At 40.0% G+C, this 15,781-nt stretch overlaps 1 protein-coding gene across 2 annotated transcripts in view; it reads right to left on the bottom strand.

Annotated features, from left to right (window-relative positions):
• Positions 1 to 84: 84 nt before the first annotated feature.
• Positions 85 to 15,781, bottom strand: part of ar (androgen receptor) — a 107,742-nt gene continuing 92,045 nt past the window's right edge. The window contains exons 4-9 of one of the 2 annotated variants that reach the window (XM_081366722.1): positions 14,606 to 14,884; positions 13,119 to 13,263; positions 12,843 to 12,902; positions 12,271 to 12,401; positions 5,449 to 5,600; positions 1,894 to 3,686 (exon numbers count right to left, since the gene is read on the bottom strand). In XM_081366722.1, coding sequence (XP_081222848.1) covers positions 3,528 to 3,686; positions 5,449 to 5,600; positions 12,271 to 12,401; positions 12,843 to 12,902; positions 13,119 to 13,263; positions 14,606 to 14,884 — 926 coding nt within the window. In that variant the 3' untranslated portion in view covers positions 1,894 to 3,527. Of the gene's footprint in view, positions 3,687 to 5,448; positions 5,601 to 12,270; positions 12,402 to 12,842; positions 12,903 to 13,118; positions 13,264 to 14,605; positions 14,885 to 15,781 lie in introns of both variants that reach the window. The other variant, XM_081366723.1, reaches the window with a different exon arrangement.

Here is a 15,781-nt window from a genome sequence, read left to right as displayed (position 1 = left end):
TCTCTCGTGCCCACTTGCTTTTGAATAATATTGTTTATGTCCATCTGACCCAGGGTGTGTTTCACAAAAAAAGTAGCAAAGAAGGACTTTCAAGAGTTTCAAATGTTTTTATTGAATTGAAAGAGGTAAAACACAAACAAACCCGATTTACACAGGTTCTGCACAACAGTAATCAGAGCGTGTCTGATAAGCGATTTTCCATACGAGTGGAAATCAGTTTGCAAACTGAAAAAGGAAATCATCAGTTAACAACTGTCAATACAACACTACATAACAGTACTAAATTACCTGCAAAAAGCGTGCATGCACAGACTCACACCCACTCACACATACACACAACGGCTGTAAAAAAGACTATAAAGTTACAAAGATTTAAGTAACAAACATTGTTTAAGAAGCCAGAATTTCCTATTCTAGTCATATAAAGCCGAACTACCCAGTTCCTCAGTCTGCATATGGAAATGCAAAAAAATATCCCATACCACCAGGAAAAGACAGGAATTATTCACACAAGAGAAAAAAGCATTCGCTAATGATTAGTTGTGTAATTGCTTGTATCAGCCAGCGAAGAGTTAAAAAAAGTCATTGTTACACATATGGGAGTTCTTATATTGTTTACAAAGCTGAAACAGGACATAAATAGATACAGCTATTTCATGGTTTTATTAGCACATTTAGTTTCTGTAAACCAGTGTGGTGCTCTTGTTTCAGTTTAACGTAGCTCTTCATTTCAAGAAACTTCGCAGTAATACACATTAGAAAATTATATTCTATCATTGAGAAATCATTATATAGCATTTTTCCTCCCTTGTGTACTGACAGGCCAATTTATAACCACAGGAAGCATCCTGGTGACATGCAGACTGTTATTATGACTCTTGGTTCTGTTGTTCACGTGAGAGAGGAAACATTGGTAGGATTCAAGCAAACCTTTTGTCATTAACACAGGCCAAATTCAATAACTGACAGATTTACAAGAGTGCATATAAACATATGCTTTTGCTATTGGCTGTCACACCGCACACAGTAACAGTAAATCCAACACACACAAAGTTCTACATTATAGCTCTTGAGAGATGTCTTAAGAAAGTCAAAAATCAGCATATGGACCATCCAAGCACAAGTTGGTTCACACAATGCGGGGTGTTACATCTGAGTGTCGCTAAATGACATTAGAAACGTTCCATTGTAAACATTTGTAAGACAGAGAGCGTCTCTCACAAAGTCGAGTCTGAATGAGCTATATCTGTCTTGACATGCAAGTGTCCGCCTCCAAAGTTCAGCCATCTAATGAACGACTTTTGTGATCAGACTTTGGCTTCGGCTCCGGCTCCGTCCTAAAGTGCTGCGTGTTTGTGGTGGAAGTCATGAGCTCTTTTTTGGCAGGGTAAAAGTGCAGTTTGGAGTTCTGCAAATTCTAATGAGTGCTTTTGGGCCGTCTAAATGGGTAAACACCTGCGTGTAATTGCTCGGCGCTCTGTGCTGTCAGCGCAGAAGAGCTGTCTCTGACAGCCTATTCTCTGCCTGGCACATTTAAAGCGTCAACATGCTCTGCAGCGACAAGAGCTCGAGCAGCTAAACCACATCTCGTCGTTTTAACTCGGCGGAAAACTCCCTGCTCTGCTGAAAGCACACCCCAGGTCACCCCAGGTCTGACAAAGACAACACAGCATCGCGATTTCTGGGCTCTTTAAAGAGTAATCTACATACATAACGCTGCAGGCATTATTCAATCATTTAGAAACAAGGAGCGTGCAGAGGAAAAAGACATCTAGAAAATACGAGTAAAGATGTTACTTTCTGACAGATAAATAGAGAATGCTTTAATTGAAGCGAAAGCGGAGTAAAAATACATATCCCTTGTTTGTGTTTCTTTTTTTTTTTTTGTCTTTTGTCTCATTTAACACCCTCGTGAATAAATAGGAAAGCTTTAGCACCTCTTGCCGTTGATTTGCGGCAGTTGATGTTTGGTACGAGTTCCAGATAAAATAACAGTACTGTCCAGTGTTGTCACATACACATAGCTCTTTTTTTTTTTTAAAGCTGTGTATCATTTGAAGCTTGTTTTTGTATTCTAAATGTGCTTGTTAAAAGAGCGTGTTAAGCATGTGATTACTTATTGCTAGCGTGGAGAAATACAAATCCCTCAGTGGCTCTTACTATAAAGGAAAGAGAGGAAACTGTTAAACTATTGACTACATCCATACATTAGCACATAGAAAGGTTGAAAAGAACCACGCTTAACTTTTACATATATATATACAAGAAGATTACCTTGCCAATTCTTCCATTAAGGACAGTGAAGAGAGAGAGAGAGAAAGAAAGAGAGAGAGAGACTTCATAAGAGCCTTATGGGAAAACAGTCCTGTTTCCTAACAATATCCATTTAGCTTACTGGAAATGCAGTTTAATTTATTTTTTTTTTTTTATATCTAGGGCTTTAGCATGCAATTATTTGTTTGTTGTTTTTTCATGATGGATATGAAGACACCATGCATAGATTTATATGTATATACTTTTGAAGATCTTCTATACTGACCCAAGCTTTGTTGTATTTTTGTTCTATATACAAACTGTCAACATTATACCCTAAAACCTGAACTTAAATATCCAGGTTGTAAAAAAGGCTACTGAGCCTCGTCTTAACAAAAGTCTGCTGTCTAGAGGAGGCAACTGACGATGACTGAGATGTTTTTCATCGTGCTGTCAGTGGCAATTTTCAAACCCAACTGTAACAAATTTTAAATTGAACGAAAAAGTCACAGAATCTGAATCATTAGAAATGAATGAAGCCCTTGTTTTACAATCAGTAAACTAATAAAGCAGGGTGGAAACTCTGCTGTACTGAATTCCATAATGTTTTAATACTAAAGCACTGTATTTAGCAGTGTGCTGTTCTAACTAACAAGAGGAAAAAGTCATAAGCGAAGAGATTTGTCTTGGTTTTCGCCACGTTCGGATGTATTTCTCGATGCATGTAGCTTTGATTTGTCCTGATCTATCAATTCACAGACAATAAATGAAACCTTTTTATCCCACGATGCATAGAGAGTCAAGGCAGGTCGCTCTCTGATAGGGATCTATGTAATGTCTTTTTTTTTATTAAGGGCTCAGGTGAAACTTCAGTGATATTTTTTCCAACATATCCACTGGGCAACACGCTGTAACTCTTGAAGGATAACTGCTGGTCGAAAGAAAGAACAAAACCGGGCCGTCAGTTTGAGAAAATGAGCTCAAATGATCTCTGAGGAGAAGATAGACAACTGTAATGATGTAATGGTCCCTCTACTTTTCAGGGCCATTTTTCAAAGCGAGGGAGACAAGACTGATATAGAAAGGGAGGGAGGGATGCAGGGAGGTAAGAAATCAAAAAATCTGTATTATTCAGTCTCATCGCTCGATTCGAGTCCAGATTAAAAGAATCGCAGACTGGTTAAGGCTGGATCATACTGGATCAGGCCGAACAGACTGGCTCATGTGGCCTGGGTGGGGTTGGTATGGATCGGTGGTTCAGGGGCGCAGTTATGTCATTTGTGAAACAGGATTGGTTTAGACAGGCCGGCGAGGATCTTTGGCACCTGGACCGAGATTATTTCTGCAATCATTTCGGGAAAGCTGACCTTTGTGGGCAGGGACCGGGCTTGGACAAAGAGGTCAAAGGTGAACTGGTGCAACTTCTGAACAATCTGGGTGAGGGAGAGAAAGAGAGAGAGAGAAGGAGGGGAAAGGAGAGACAGGAATAAGCAAAATGGCAATATATAAATATTACAGGAAGAACTCAGCAAGAATGTATTGTGCCTGACAATAGAACTGTTATTGTTACCTGTGTTGCTTTAGAACCAGAATTACTGAAGGAATAATGTGAATCCGTTAGCAGCGCACACACATGGCCAAAAAATTAATAAACTCATCTCTGCTCGATTCTGTTCTGTTTTGGACAATGCAGCAGACTACTACGTTCGGACATACTATACAGCGAGCTTGTCCAGCATTCACCCTAACTGGCTCTTGAATCGCGATTCTATCTCCTGCCTATTTGCATCGATTCACAAATTTCAAAAATCTTTTTTCTGAAGTGTTACACACTTTAATTTCACAGTACTAATTAAAGTTACTTACAGTTATTTCATACAGTATACAGTTATCTCGAAATCAGTTCTCTTTCACAGCTACACACACAATTATGTCAAAATGCACATTGTGTTGACTCTGGACAGTAGGATTTTTTTTATCTTTAATATGAATCAATTTATATTTAATTCATACAGTGTTTTATTTTTACATTTGATTATTCAATTTCGGTAGTATTTCTACATGTTAAATAAACCTGCGCTACTGTGCCTGAAAAACTTAAAGTTTATTTATTTGTATATTTTTCTATTGTATTTGTCCTATTGTTTGTAATTTGCTTCTTTGTTACTATTTTTAATATCAAAAATAAAATAAAATTGCCTGCCTTGCTTTATTACAGAAGACTGTGTGTAATAATTGCAGTCAGCTTAAAGGGCATTTGTTGTATTGAGTTGACTAAAATGGGAAGAAAAACTAAATAAATTTCAAGGTTCACATTTAATTCAGTAGGATTATTTTTCTTCTAGACACATTAAACTGTCTACTGCAGTAAAATAAGAAAAGTAACACAAAACAGTAAACTACAATCAAATCTATGCACATATCAAATCGAAATTTGATTCAAATTCGAGAATCGAATTTTAATTGAATCGTGACCTCAAGAATCGATTTGAATCGAATTGTGAGGAACCAAAAGATTCCCACCCCTAATCAATAATGAGCCTAATTTACATAGAATGGTGTGTTTGCGCTAGAAACAATGGGTCTCATTCACTAAGCATGCGTATGCACAAATTTGTGCTCGTAAAGTGCATATGGTGCGTATGGAGGTGTTAGTGAGGCCAGCCGGGGGTGATGCCCCAGTATAGTGACAGGGACACTATACTGTCAAAGAGCACCGTCCTTCGGATGAGACGTAAAACCGAGGTCCTGACTCTCTGTGGTCGTTAAAAATCCCATGACATTTCTCGTAAAGAGTAGGGGTGTAACCCCGGTGTCCTGGCCACATTCCACCCATTGGCCCTTACCAATCATGGCCTCCTAATAATCTCCTTACATTGAATTGGCTCTATCACTCTCTCTCCTCCCCACCTATAGCTGGTGTGTGGTGACCGCACTGGCGCCGTTGTACTGTGGCTGCCGTCACATCATCCAAGTGGATGCTGCACACTGGTGGTGGCTGAGGAGAGATCCCCTGATATGATTGTAAAGCGCTTTGGGTGTACCGTAGTACATATGAAAGCGCTATATACTGTAAATGCCTCATTCTATTCATTCATTCTAACACACTAATGAATGTTATGTATGGTGTCTCTGTATGTGTTTGTGTGTGTTTTTATCTATGTGTATGTGATTGCGTGTATGCGTGTTACTTACTGGTTGCAGTGAGTCCATCAGTCGGGTCAGCTGTTGGAAGCGCATGGCACAGTTGGTCTTCCTGCCATAGTTGATTAAACGATCAAGCTCGTTTATATATGTCAGACGCAGCTCATCAAAATACTTCTGACTCTTCAGCCCCTCCACTGGAACTGCAGAAATAGAAATAAATACTTTCACCTGAACTTGCAAACAAATGTTTTCATTGAAATACACCAGTTTTGTGTTTACTTGTTGCATCTTGCATTTCACCGTGTAATATTAATTATAAATAAACTACAAATGGTATAAAATGGGGACTAAACAATTTTTTTTTACTTTTTTCTTTTTTAACAATGGTCAGTGAAAGGAGGTACTTATCCTTAAGGTAAAACTAAATATTGTATAGGCTGTTTCATTTTCTATTAATTTTCTATGAGGTTTGAAATTTTTGTGACCCTATAACAGTTTAAAAGACAGATTTTTGTGATCAGTATTTTCTAGTATAACCCCAAAAAATTAAAAAATGTACAATTCTAAAAAATTCAAACAATTATCACACATATATGTATATATATACTGTATATATTTTGTAATGGGAGAAAATCATACAATAACAGGATCGAGCACAAAATTTGAGACCCAGTTACATTTTGTGGTTTTGGTGTTTAAAATTAGTTAATGAAAATATTTTCTACTGTAATTATCAAGTATCAGTTCAGGAGATTATGCCACAATTCATTAGAATTGTTGAATATAGTCTAGAACAGTGGTTTTCAAATGGTGTAGCAGCATGGTGAACAGAAAAAATAGATACTGTTCGACGGACAGTTGTTCAGATTTACACCACTGGGCAGCTCTGCGGACAAAAGCATCTAATGCCCGAACTGGACAAAGCAGAATACTTTCTTCTGGTCTGGATCCTGGAAGGGAGGAGGATAGAAGGCCTGCAGCACAATTGATCTAGCCACATTAGTGGGGACCTTAGGAATATAACTCGGTCTAGGGTGAAGAAATGCCTTCACCATGCCAGGAGCAAATTCCAAACGCAAAGGGGTAACCGACAGGGCTTGCAAATCTCCTATTCTTTTAAGAGAGATAATAACATGGAGGAACAACGCTTTAAGAGTTAGGAACTTGCCTGGTTCCTCTTCAATAGGCTCTAAGGGAGCCATGGACAGGCCTTGGAGCACCACGGCCAGATTCCAAGCCAGAACCCAAGTGCATACTGCAGGCCTCAGCCTTAATGTGCCACAGAGGAAACGTTTTACCAACAGGTCTCTCCCTAAAGACATTACACCCAAAGGAATGTGGTAAGCAGCTATAGCCACCGCATAAACCTTTAAGGTGGGTGGGATAACCCTGCAGTGAATCGCTCTTGCAGGAACTCCAGCACTGTACCAACAGGGCAGTTAACTGGGTCCAGCTGATAACCACTGCACCAAGAAGTGAACACAGTTTCCTTGTGGAGGGAGCTCTCGGGTAAAGAATGGTCTCAACAACCTCAGTCGAGAAGCCGGAGTATATGAGCTGGGCCCCCTCAGAGGCCAAGCCCACAGCTTCCACAGATCTGCATGGGGATGAAGTATTAAGCCCCTTGCCTGGGGTCCCTCCTGACTGGAATCTCCCAAGGGGAGCCGTCAAGGAAAGACACGAGATCCGAGAACCATACTCTGCCCGGCCACAGTGGGGCTATTTAAAAAAAAAAGACCTTGTCCCTGCGAACTTTTTCCAGAACACCTGGGAGCAGAGCGATCGGGGGAAATGCAAATGAGATGCAAACCAGTCCACTTCTGCCTGCCGAACATCCTCCGTATCTGCTCCACCACATTGGGGTGAAGCCTCCATTCCCCTGGCCTTAGACCCTGCCTAGACAGGATGTCTGCTTCCTGGTTTGGCTCCCAGTGATGTAAGCTGCCCTGAGTGAAAGCAGCTTCCCCTGGGACCACAGAAGGATTTGGTGTGGCAGTTTGCAAAGTGGACGTGAACGCAAACACCTGGTGATTTATGTAGGAGACCACTGAAGTGTTGTCTGTATGGAGGAGCAAATGGTGGCCCCCCTGAGGTCTAGGAGGAAATTCTTGAGAGCAAAAGAGACAGCCATCATCTCCAGGCAGTTGATGTGCCAGGAGAGATAATGACCCCTCCACAGCCCTGGAGTCGAGCGACCATCTAGGATCGTTCCCCAACCCGTGAGAGAAGCATCCGTCATTAGCATCTTTCAACAACAAGGAACTCGGGAACACGGGACCTTGGGATAGGAACCAGGGTTTCTTCCACATAACCAAGGCACGTAAGCATCGCTGCATTACTTTGATCATGCGAAAGGGTTTGCCCCCTTGACCTGCTGTATATGAGACCCCACCACTGAAGGGGTCTCATGTACAGCAGGCCAAAAGGTATCATGTTGGACGCTGCTGCCATCAGACCTAACAGTCTCTGGAACTGCTTTACAGTGTGACTGGCCTAGCTTTATTCTGTTCATGGTTGACCGAATTGATTCGATGCGCACCGGAAATAGACGTGCCTGCATCGTAACCGAATCCTACACCACACCAAAAAGTGGTCCTCTGAGCTGGAGAAGGTACAACCTTCTTTGCATTTAACCTTAACTCCAACACTCTCATATGGGTGAGAACGACATCTCGATGCCGAACCGCCAGCTGATGGGACTGAGCTAGAATCAACCAATCGTTGATGTAGTTCAGAATGTAGATGCCCTGAAGTTGTAATGGCGCCAGTGCTGCATCCACGTATTTGGTGAAAGTGTGGGGTGATAAAGCAAGACCGAAAGGAAGAACCTGATATTGGTATGCTTAACCCCCGAAAGCGAACCTCAGGAACTTCCTGTGTTGTGTAAGGATGGAGATATGGATACATGCATCCTTGAGTACTTTCTGGACAAACCAGTCCTCAGGCCCATCTGTGGCATTTGTCTCAAGGTTAGCATTTTGAATTTGAACTGCATGACTGACTGGTTCTTAAGACACAGATACAAAATAGGACACCCCCCCCCCATCCTTCTTTAGAACGATAAAATATTGGCTGTAGAAACTGGTTTCTCTGTCGGGGTGAGGTACACATTCTATGGCCCTCTTCCCCAACAAAGTTTTTACCTCCTTTTTCATAACCAGAGCCTGCTCAGGGCCCACCACTGTGGGCAGGACCCCCATAAATCTGGGCGGGCAAGACCTGAACTGTATTGTATATCCCTTTCTGACTGTGAGGACCCAACAAGATATATTTGGCAGTACCTTCCACGCTGCCAGAAAATCTGCTAAGGGAACCAGTCTCTCGAGACTGACCTCTAGTGTTATTTGAGTGACCAATTCGGTGCCCTGAAGCAACAACTGGCAGGGAACAACCGAACTGGTTGCTCTGGCACCCTCCTCATAGCAGGTTAGGGCAGAGATAAGGCTGGACCCGTCTCAAACCCCTCTGCTAAATCCATTTGCGATTCACATGAACTGAATCGCCGCTTGGCAGCAGTGGGACCCGAGCCACGAGGAATGTGAGCCTGAGCACCAAAGAGCGCCAAGTGGGAATGGAACGTCCTTAATGGAAGATGTTCACAATGCTTAAAACCAGTTCCCTAGAGAGCTGACTGTGCATACTCCGCTTCCAAACAAACAACACACAAATCATGTGTATCCTCACCCGTGATGTAGCGTGGGCAAATATGACAAACAATCTGAACTGCTGCTGCTGAACTTGTGCTGCGTTGAGAAATGACGCTGTGGGAGCACTCTGCGTGATTGCGTTGTGAAGCATGTGTGAAATCAGTCCAATGGTGTGATGGGACGTTATTGGTTGCTAGCGCTACACTCTTTGGGCACGCTTTATAGTTTCCGGGTTCGTGACATCACCCACCTCTGACGTCCCATCACACATTGGACTGATTTCACACATGCTTCACGACTCAATCATGCAGAGTGTTCCCACAGCATCATTTCTCGAAGCATCGTGTTTTGTGCTCATGATGATAGCTCTGATTATTAGATTATGTATGTTGTTTGTTTTTAGCAGTTTATTAATTTGTGCAAAATATAAAAATGATCCATACTTTCCTTAAGAGGTAAACCCTGTGTAACAGGCTGGTCTGCAGCACGCACAATGAGACAAAATAGTAACTCAGAATAGATTTTATTTAAACTTCACAATATTCAGGAACACAGGGAAACGTAGGAGGAATAGCAAACCAATAAACATACGAGAACCGACAAAGGACTGAACAAAACAGGGAGTTTAAATACAAGACGAACATAATGACTGACAGGAGATAATTCACGAGTTCACATTTACACATAGCTGTCAACATTGAATATTGAAAATAAGGGAGATTTCCCGGAATCCATCCCCAAAATAAGGGATTTTTTTTACACGATTCTTACTCACAAACTTAAAAAAAAGCACTAATCATTAACAGTCTAAAGAGTTTATAACTACACAATATATATTAAAGAATGACAGACCAATGGATCGTATAACACTGAAATTAGGGGAGAGCGGGGCACAAAGTAACGCTTTTTGACTTTCTCAGTTTGTGTAAATCTGCTTATGGTTCAGAGTATTTATTTTTCCCCACATTAATTTCCCACATGTCTAGTACAATTATGTGTTTTTTATTATTATTTTATTTATTATTTTATTATAAATATATTATTATATATTTATTATTATATATTATTATATTATTTTTTTTATTAATACAGTATATACTTTTTTCTGCATATACCCGAAAGAATGGAAGTGAAATGTGACAACATGCCCCATAGGTAAGGCACATTGTAACATGACATATGACATCTTAAAATGTTATCTGATCTAATAAAAAAACAAAAAAAAACAAGACAAACTAAAATATGTTCTAAATAAATCATATAAAATAATAGCAATTTTTAATAATTAAAATTAAATATAAACAATTTTTTTTGAGTTTTGACTACGAACACAGGAAAACAGTTATACAACATAGTTCAAAACAAATAAATAATTTGTAATTTCTGAACATTGACTCTCAGTATTTATTCACCTTTTTCTCACGTTTTCTCAATAAAATGAATAAAACTATAGAATAGAATAGCATATTTCTAATAGGGGAACATTGTAACGCAGTTTGACAACATGCCCCGCCTGCACAACTGGGATTTAAACCCGGCTAGTGTCTTCTGCTAGTTAGCGAAGCATTAAAGAACTATCTCAACTGTTAAATAACATATTGGAGATTAAAATAATATCAGATTTGTCTAATTTTAAATAAACACAAAAAATAGAGATGAAAAATTAACTTAAGAAATTTTGCTATGGTTTAATAAATGTCTATGGATATCTTCCAAAAAAAAAAAAAAATTCTCTATTTAAGTTAGTGTTGATATGGCAACTAGTAAATACACCAAGTTTCGTCATCCTAGTATGTGTGGAAGTATTTAAAACAAGTGTGTAACAACTAGCCCCGTGCGTTGTGCCCCGCACTCCCCTACAACAACAACTTTTGCAGTAGGTATAATTTGGACATACATGGCTGCTTCTCAGGTAGTGGAAGGTGGTCTCAGATTTAGGCTACTCAAATATCGGCATAATGTCTTCAGTTTTGGTTGGTGGTTAATTCGGTGATTTTGGCCATCGGCGTCCTGATCCATCATCGCACACTCATCTACTCTACTCTTCTTGAAGTTCACTTCTCGCTACTTTTTCCCTCCTACCGCCCAGCGCCCGCCGCTGCAACTGTCTTCTTCTTCGACAGCAGCCTAAGCTACTGTCTGTATACTGCCACCTGCTTTACTGGAGGTCTAGCAGCATAAGTGCAAGCCACTTCACAGACACAGATAGTTGCGCGTAAACACAATCAGAGCATAAAAAAATACAGGATATTTTACGGGGAAATACAAAAACGGGAAGACAGCGGGAAAAGAGCTAAAATACGTGAGAAACCCGGAAAAAACGGGAGGGTTGACAGCTATGCACTTACATACAATTTGAGGGGGTAAAGTTTAATGCGTATTTGGCGTGCTGTCCGGGGGGAGGGCTCCGAGCTCGGAGTTCGGCCCGAGCCCAGAGTACTCCCCCCCATGTAAGTGTTTAGGACTAGACGCGTGAGGAAGGGGAGGTGGGGGGATGCTGCAAAACTGTCAATGGATTGAGGTGAGACTGCTGAATGTATATATACCTCTTACCATCGATTGCTGAGTGCTCTCCACTTGTGTTAATTATCTGAACGTGCTCCTCCCGAACTTTGTTAATAAAACATCATTTATTTGTAATAGAAACAAAGGATGAGATAATCAGTGACCAAGAAAACCAAAATTGAACTGAGCAGAGAGACAGGAACAAAACACAAAACAGAATTTAAAACTCCATAACCGTGACCCCCCGCACCCCCAGTATGTTTTCTCAGTCCCAAGGCTTCTAGTGTAAAGGTGTCTAAATGTAAAAAAAAAAAAATTCAATATTCATATCCAGTTGGGAGAAATATTTACTTTTTGTTGGTAAATACTGGTAAAAATTCTTAGACATCACTGCTTTGGCTCTTGGGGCCAAAGATTCTCATCTTTGATGACTATTTTGAGTGTTTAGGATTTTTTCTTTTACAAAGTATTTACTATTCCAAAAAAGTATTGTCCAGACAAGGAAATATAGAGACTGGACCTTTTGGAACTTTACTTGCATACCCCTGGTCTAGAAGCTCTCTGAGGTGGGTCAGGTCAAGGCCACTATTTCAAGATGCTGATTATAGACATTTTATGTGTTTACAACTGGCTACTTATTAGTTGTTAATATCTATGAGTACTCTGGCAGAAAAATCTGTGTATGAACATAAAGAAACAGACACAGAAGTAGACTCACTGATGCTGAAGAGGAGGAGGGCCTTCATGCAGAGGAACTCTTCCTGTGTGACCTGCAGCAGCACAAACTCCTGCGAGAGGTGCTTCATCTGAACACAGTGCTCGTACATGCTGGAGATATGCATCCTACGACTGACAGATAAGGGCAGATTAATAGACAGACAGAGAGAGAGAGAAAGAAGCAAACAAAGAAACATCTGGCAATTTCAGATTGAAAGAACTTCCCATCCGCTAATTACCATACAGTATTACTGAATAATGCGGTCAGTCATCTAATGACTCCTAAATCTCCTACTAAATGAAATATATTTCATGCCTAAAACGCAATTCCCGTCGGCAGTACTGGTATGGGATATGGCCAAGATGCATTTAGTAACGAAGTCTTCTATTTCAGATATTGGTGAAAAAGGCCATTGAGAGCATGTGTGCTCCCCAAAAAATCCAATCTCTCCTGGGATTGTGTTTGTGACAAAGATCCTCCACACCATAATAAGCCAGCAGTAAATTATAAATGAATCTTGGAAGTCTCCACGACGAGACTGTTATTGTGTGCATGAAGTACAAGATATGTACCTGCTCGACAGAGAGAGAGAGAGGAAGATAAAGAGATGGAATAAGGCAGAGACAGGGCCGCTAAGGAGAAATGAAAGAAAAATGAGTTTGAGGAAAGATGGATTAGTACATTTACAAGACGAACAAATGGACAGAAGAAGGAAATGGAATGAAAAAGAGTGAGAGAGAGGGAGAGAGAGAGAGAGGAGGCAACAATACAAAACACAGATGGGTGTCGGACACAAAAGAAAACAGGCAAATAAGGGCAGGGCGGATATGAAAGAGAATAAGACTGACTCATTGAAAACCAGGTCTGGAGCGAAATACAGCATCCGCGCATTGGCGTTCTTGTAGGATCTCCAACCCAGAGCAAAGACCATCACTCCCATCCAAGTGTGTTGTATGACTGTCATCTGATCATCCACATGCAGGTTACGGAAACCTGAGAGATGGGGAGAGATGGGAGAGATATTTGTGGTTTGTGTTTGATGCCTATAGCTTACAGTTTGTCAGCTGCCTGGGTGATATTAACTTCATTTACGACTCTATTTCAATTCCGCCAACTCAAGCTATGAATCAGACTTAATCTGACGTTACTTAGAAAAAAATATGCATGCCTATCTGAACCGAGGATGTTTAGTACATCGACTTGAACCAAACAAAACTGAGTTTGTAGAAAACCAGGCAGCATATGCACTGCTGTCAGGAAACAAATGGGATATATGCTGCACATTCCTGGGCTAAAACTTGAAGTCACTTTTCTCTGAACAGATTCACCATTAGCTTCAGTGCAGATTAAAATGCATTACAGTTTTATTATTGCTATCAATAAAATGACATTGGAGAACCGCAACCAATCACAACAACCTAATTCAATCACACACATCTCAGTATTTGATGGTTTGCCGTCGGCACATTTTACATAGGATTGAAGTCAGCCTTTGCTTTTCAAAACGCCCTTTATCAAAGCCATTAGAGGGAAGTAGATTACACAACACGTACTCTCAAGCCTTTCAATTGGAAATAAAACCATAATTAAATCACTGTGGAAAAAAATAACCAAATAATTATTCACTGATGTCCCGACATGAATCAACAAAGCAGGATCTTTTTTGATGAGGTTTTTTTTTTATGTACTCTTTGTATTTGTTTCATATGTTTTTTTTTTAAACAGTAAACAGTAATACTTTCATTACACATTGAATACATATTGTACATCATAAGACATTTTACAACTTGAACTAACCTTGTCTTGTCATAAAAAAGTCCAAAGATTTGATGTTTTAAGAGACTACGAGGGTCTACTCTGCAGGGGTCCTCTCTGTGATATAATTTGCTGTTTTATGTTTTCATTTCCTGCATAATTCTGCATGTTGTTGCACCACATTACTGATTTTGTACAAAAAAAAAGTTTTTCAAATAATTATAAGCAGTAAAGCAGTGTTGTTAAAATGTTTTTTAATTGTTCAAAGAAATAATAATAAAAGAATATACCAAACTACTTCAAACTATAAATAAATGTAAACTTTTCTCTAAAAAATTGTATTTGGTTAATGAGGTTTTTTCTTCATTATGACATCCTGACCTTTTTTTACCCGAAGAGGTGTATTTAAATTATTGTATTAACTTACTGATATATATATATATATATATATATATATATATATATATATATATATATATATATATATATATATATTTATTTAAAATAAGCTAATAGATAAAAAAATTGAAATGAAGCTCAAACTGAAATGAGTTATGACAATTTGACATGCTTAAATTACCTGGAAGTCCTTTGGCCCATTTCACTACCTTGACAAGTTGCCTCTCTCCCAACTCGTTAAGGCTGGTGAGGAGAGCAGCTGCCGAGTCAGGCTGAGCGTGATCGTGGCCGGCGTTCACCACCTCTGGCTCGATGGACTCCAGGATGTTCAAGAAGATCAGCTGTGAATGGAACGTCAGGCAGGGCTTGGGCGACAGGCACGGGACAGTCTCTAACGGGCCCTGAATGGAGCCGACCTCATCCGGACCTTTCATCTGTCCAATCTTTCTCAGCTTGCGGGCTGCGGCACAGAACAAAAACAATATACTGTAATAAACAGAGTGGGAGTATTGCTTTGTAAATCCAACCTACACAAAAACACAATATCAATCTCGAACACATCTTTATTTTATCTAGCACATATTATTTAGAAGCCAATGAACCAGGTGGTCTCTGAATAATGAGGCTAGCATGATCCTATTTCTGCTCATGAATATCTCTATTATACAACAGAGGATAAAACCTGCACTGTAACGGGTAGTCTCTATGCCACATTATCTTCTGCAAGTCAGCACAAAGAAAGATTACTGGCTGCAAAACACACCTGAGACAATGTGCTTTTCCCTCGGCTGACACTACAACAAACGACCTGACAGGATTAGTGAAACTGCATTGATGTATTTCAGTAATGTGGAGCAGTGCTACAGACATTCAAGAATGCAAAACTTTTGTCGTTCACTTAATACTTGCGGATGTGTTTTCTTTCATCAGAAACGCCCGTCTTCCTCCCTCTTACAACTATGCACAACAGAGTAAACCATCTGTATTCCAAGGCTGCTGCTAATAAAGTGGATTAAATGAAGATGTAAATATGCGTGTGTGTGTGTGTGTGTGTGTGAGAGAGAGAGAGAGAGAGAGAGAGAGAGAGAGAGAGAGAGAGAGTACTGCGCTTTAATTAGTTGCTACAGTAGCAACAGTTTTGCTTGTGCTCTAGTGAGTGCCTGTGGTTCTGTTATGATGCTTAACACTCATGGTCTCCACTCTGAATTATAAATCAAAGATGCTTATTATTCAATGGGCAGCGTTAGGGTGAGTAATGAAAGACTATCGGTTGAGATGATTTACAACTCACAGATTTTAATGATGCATTACAAACACCGATCCAAAAAAAAAAAAAAAAAACAGCATCTATTAAGAA

Source organism: Scardinius erythrophthalmus (genome assembly GCF_964197995.2).
Source record: "Scardinius erythrophthalmus genome assembly, chromosome: 5".
NCBI lineage: Eukaryota > Metazoa > Chordata > Actinopteri > Cypriniformes > Leuciscidae > Scardinius > Scardinius erythrophthalmus.
The sequence above is the reverse complement of the archived record's forward strand: the minus strand, read 5'-3'. Positions and strand labels throughout refer to the sequence as shown.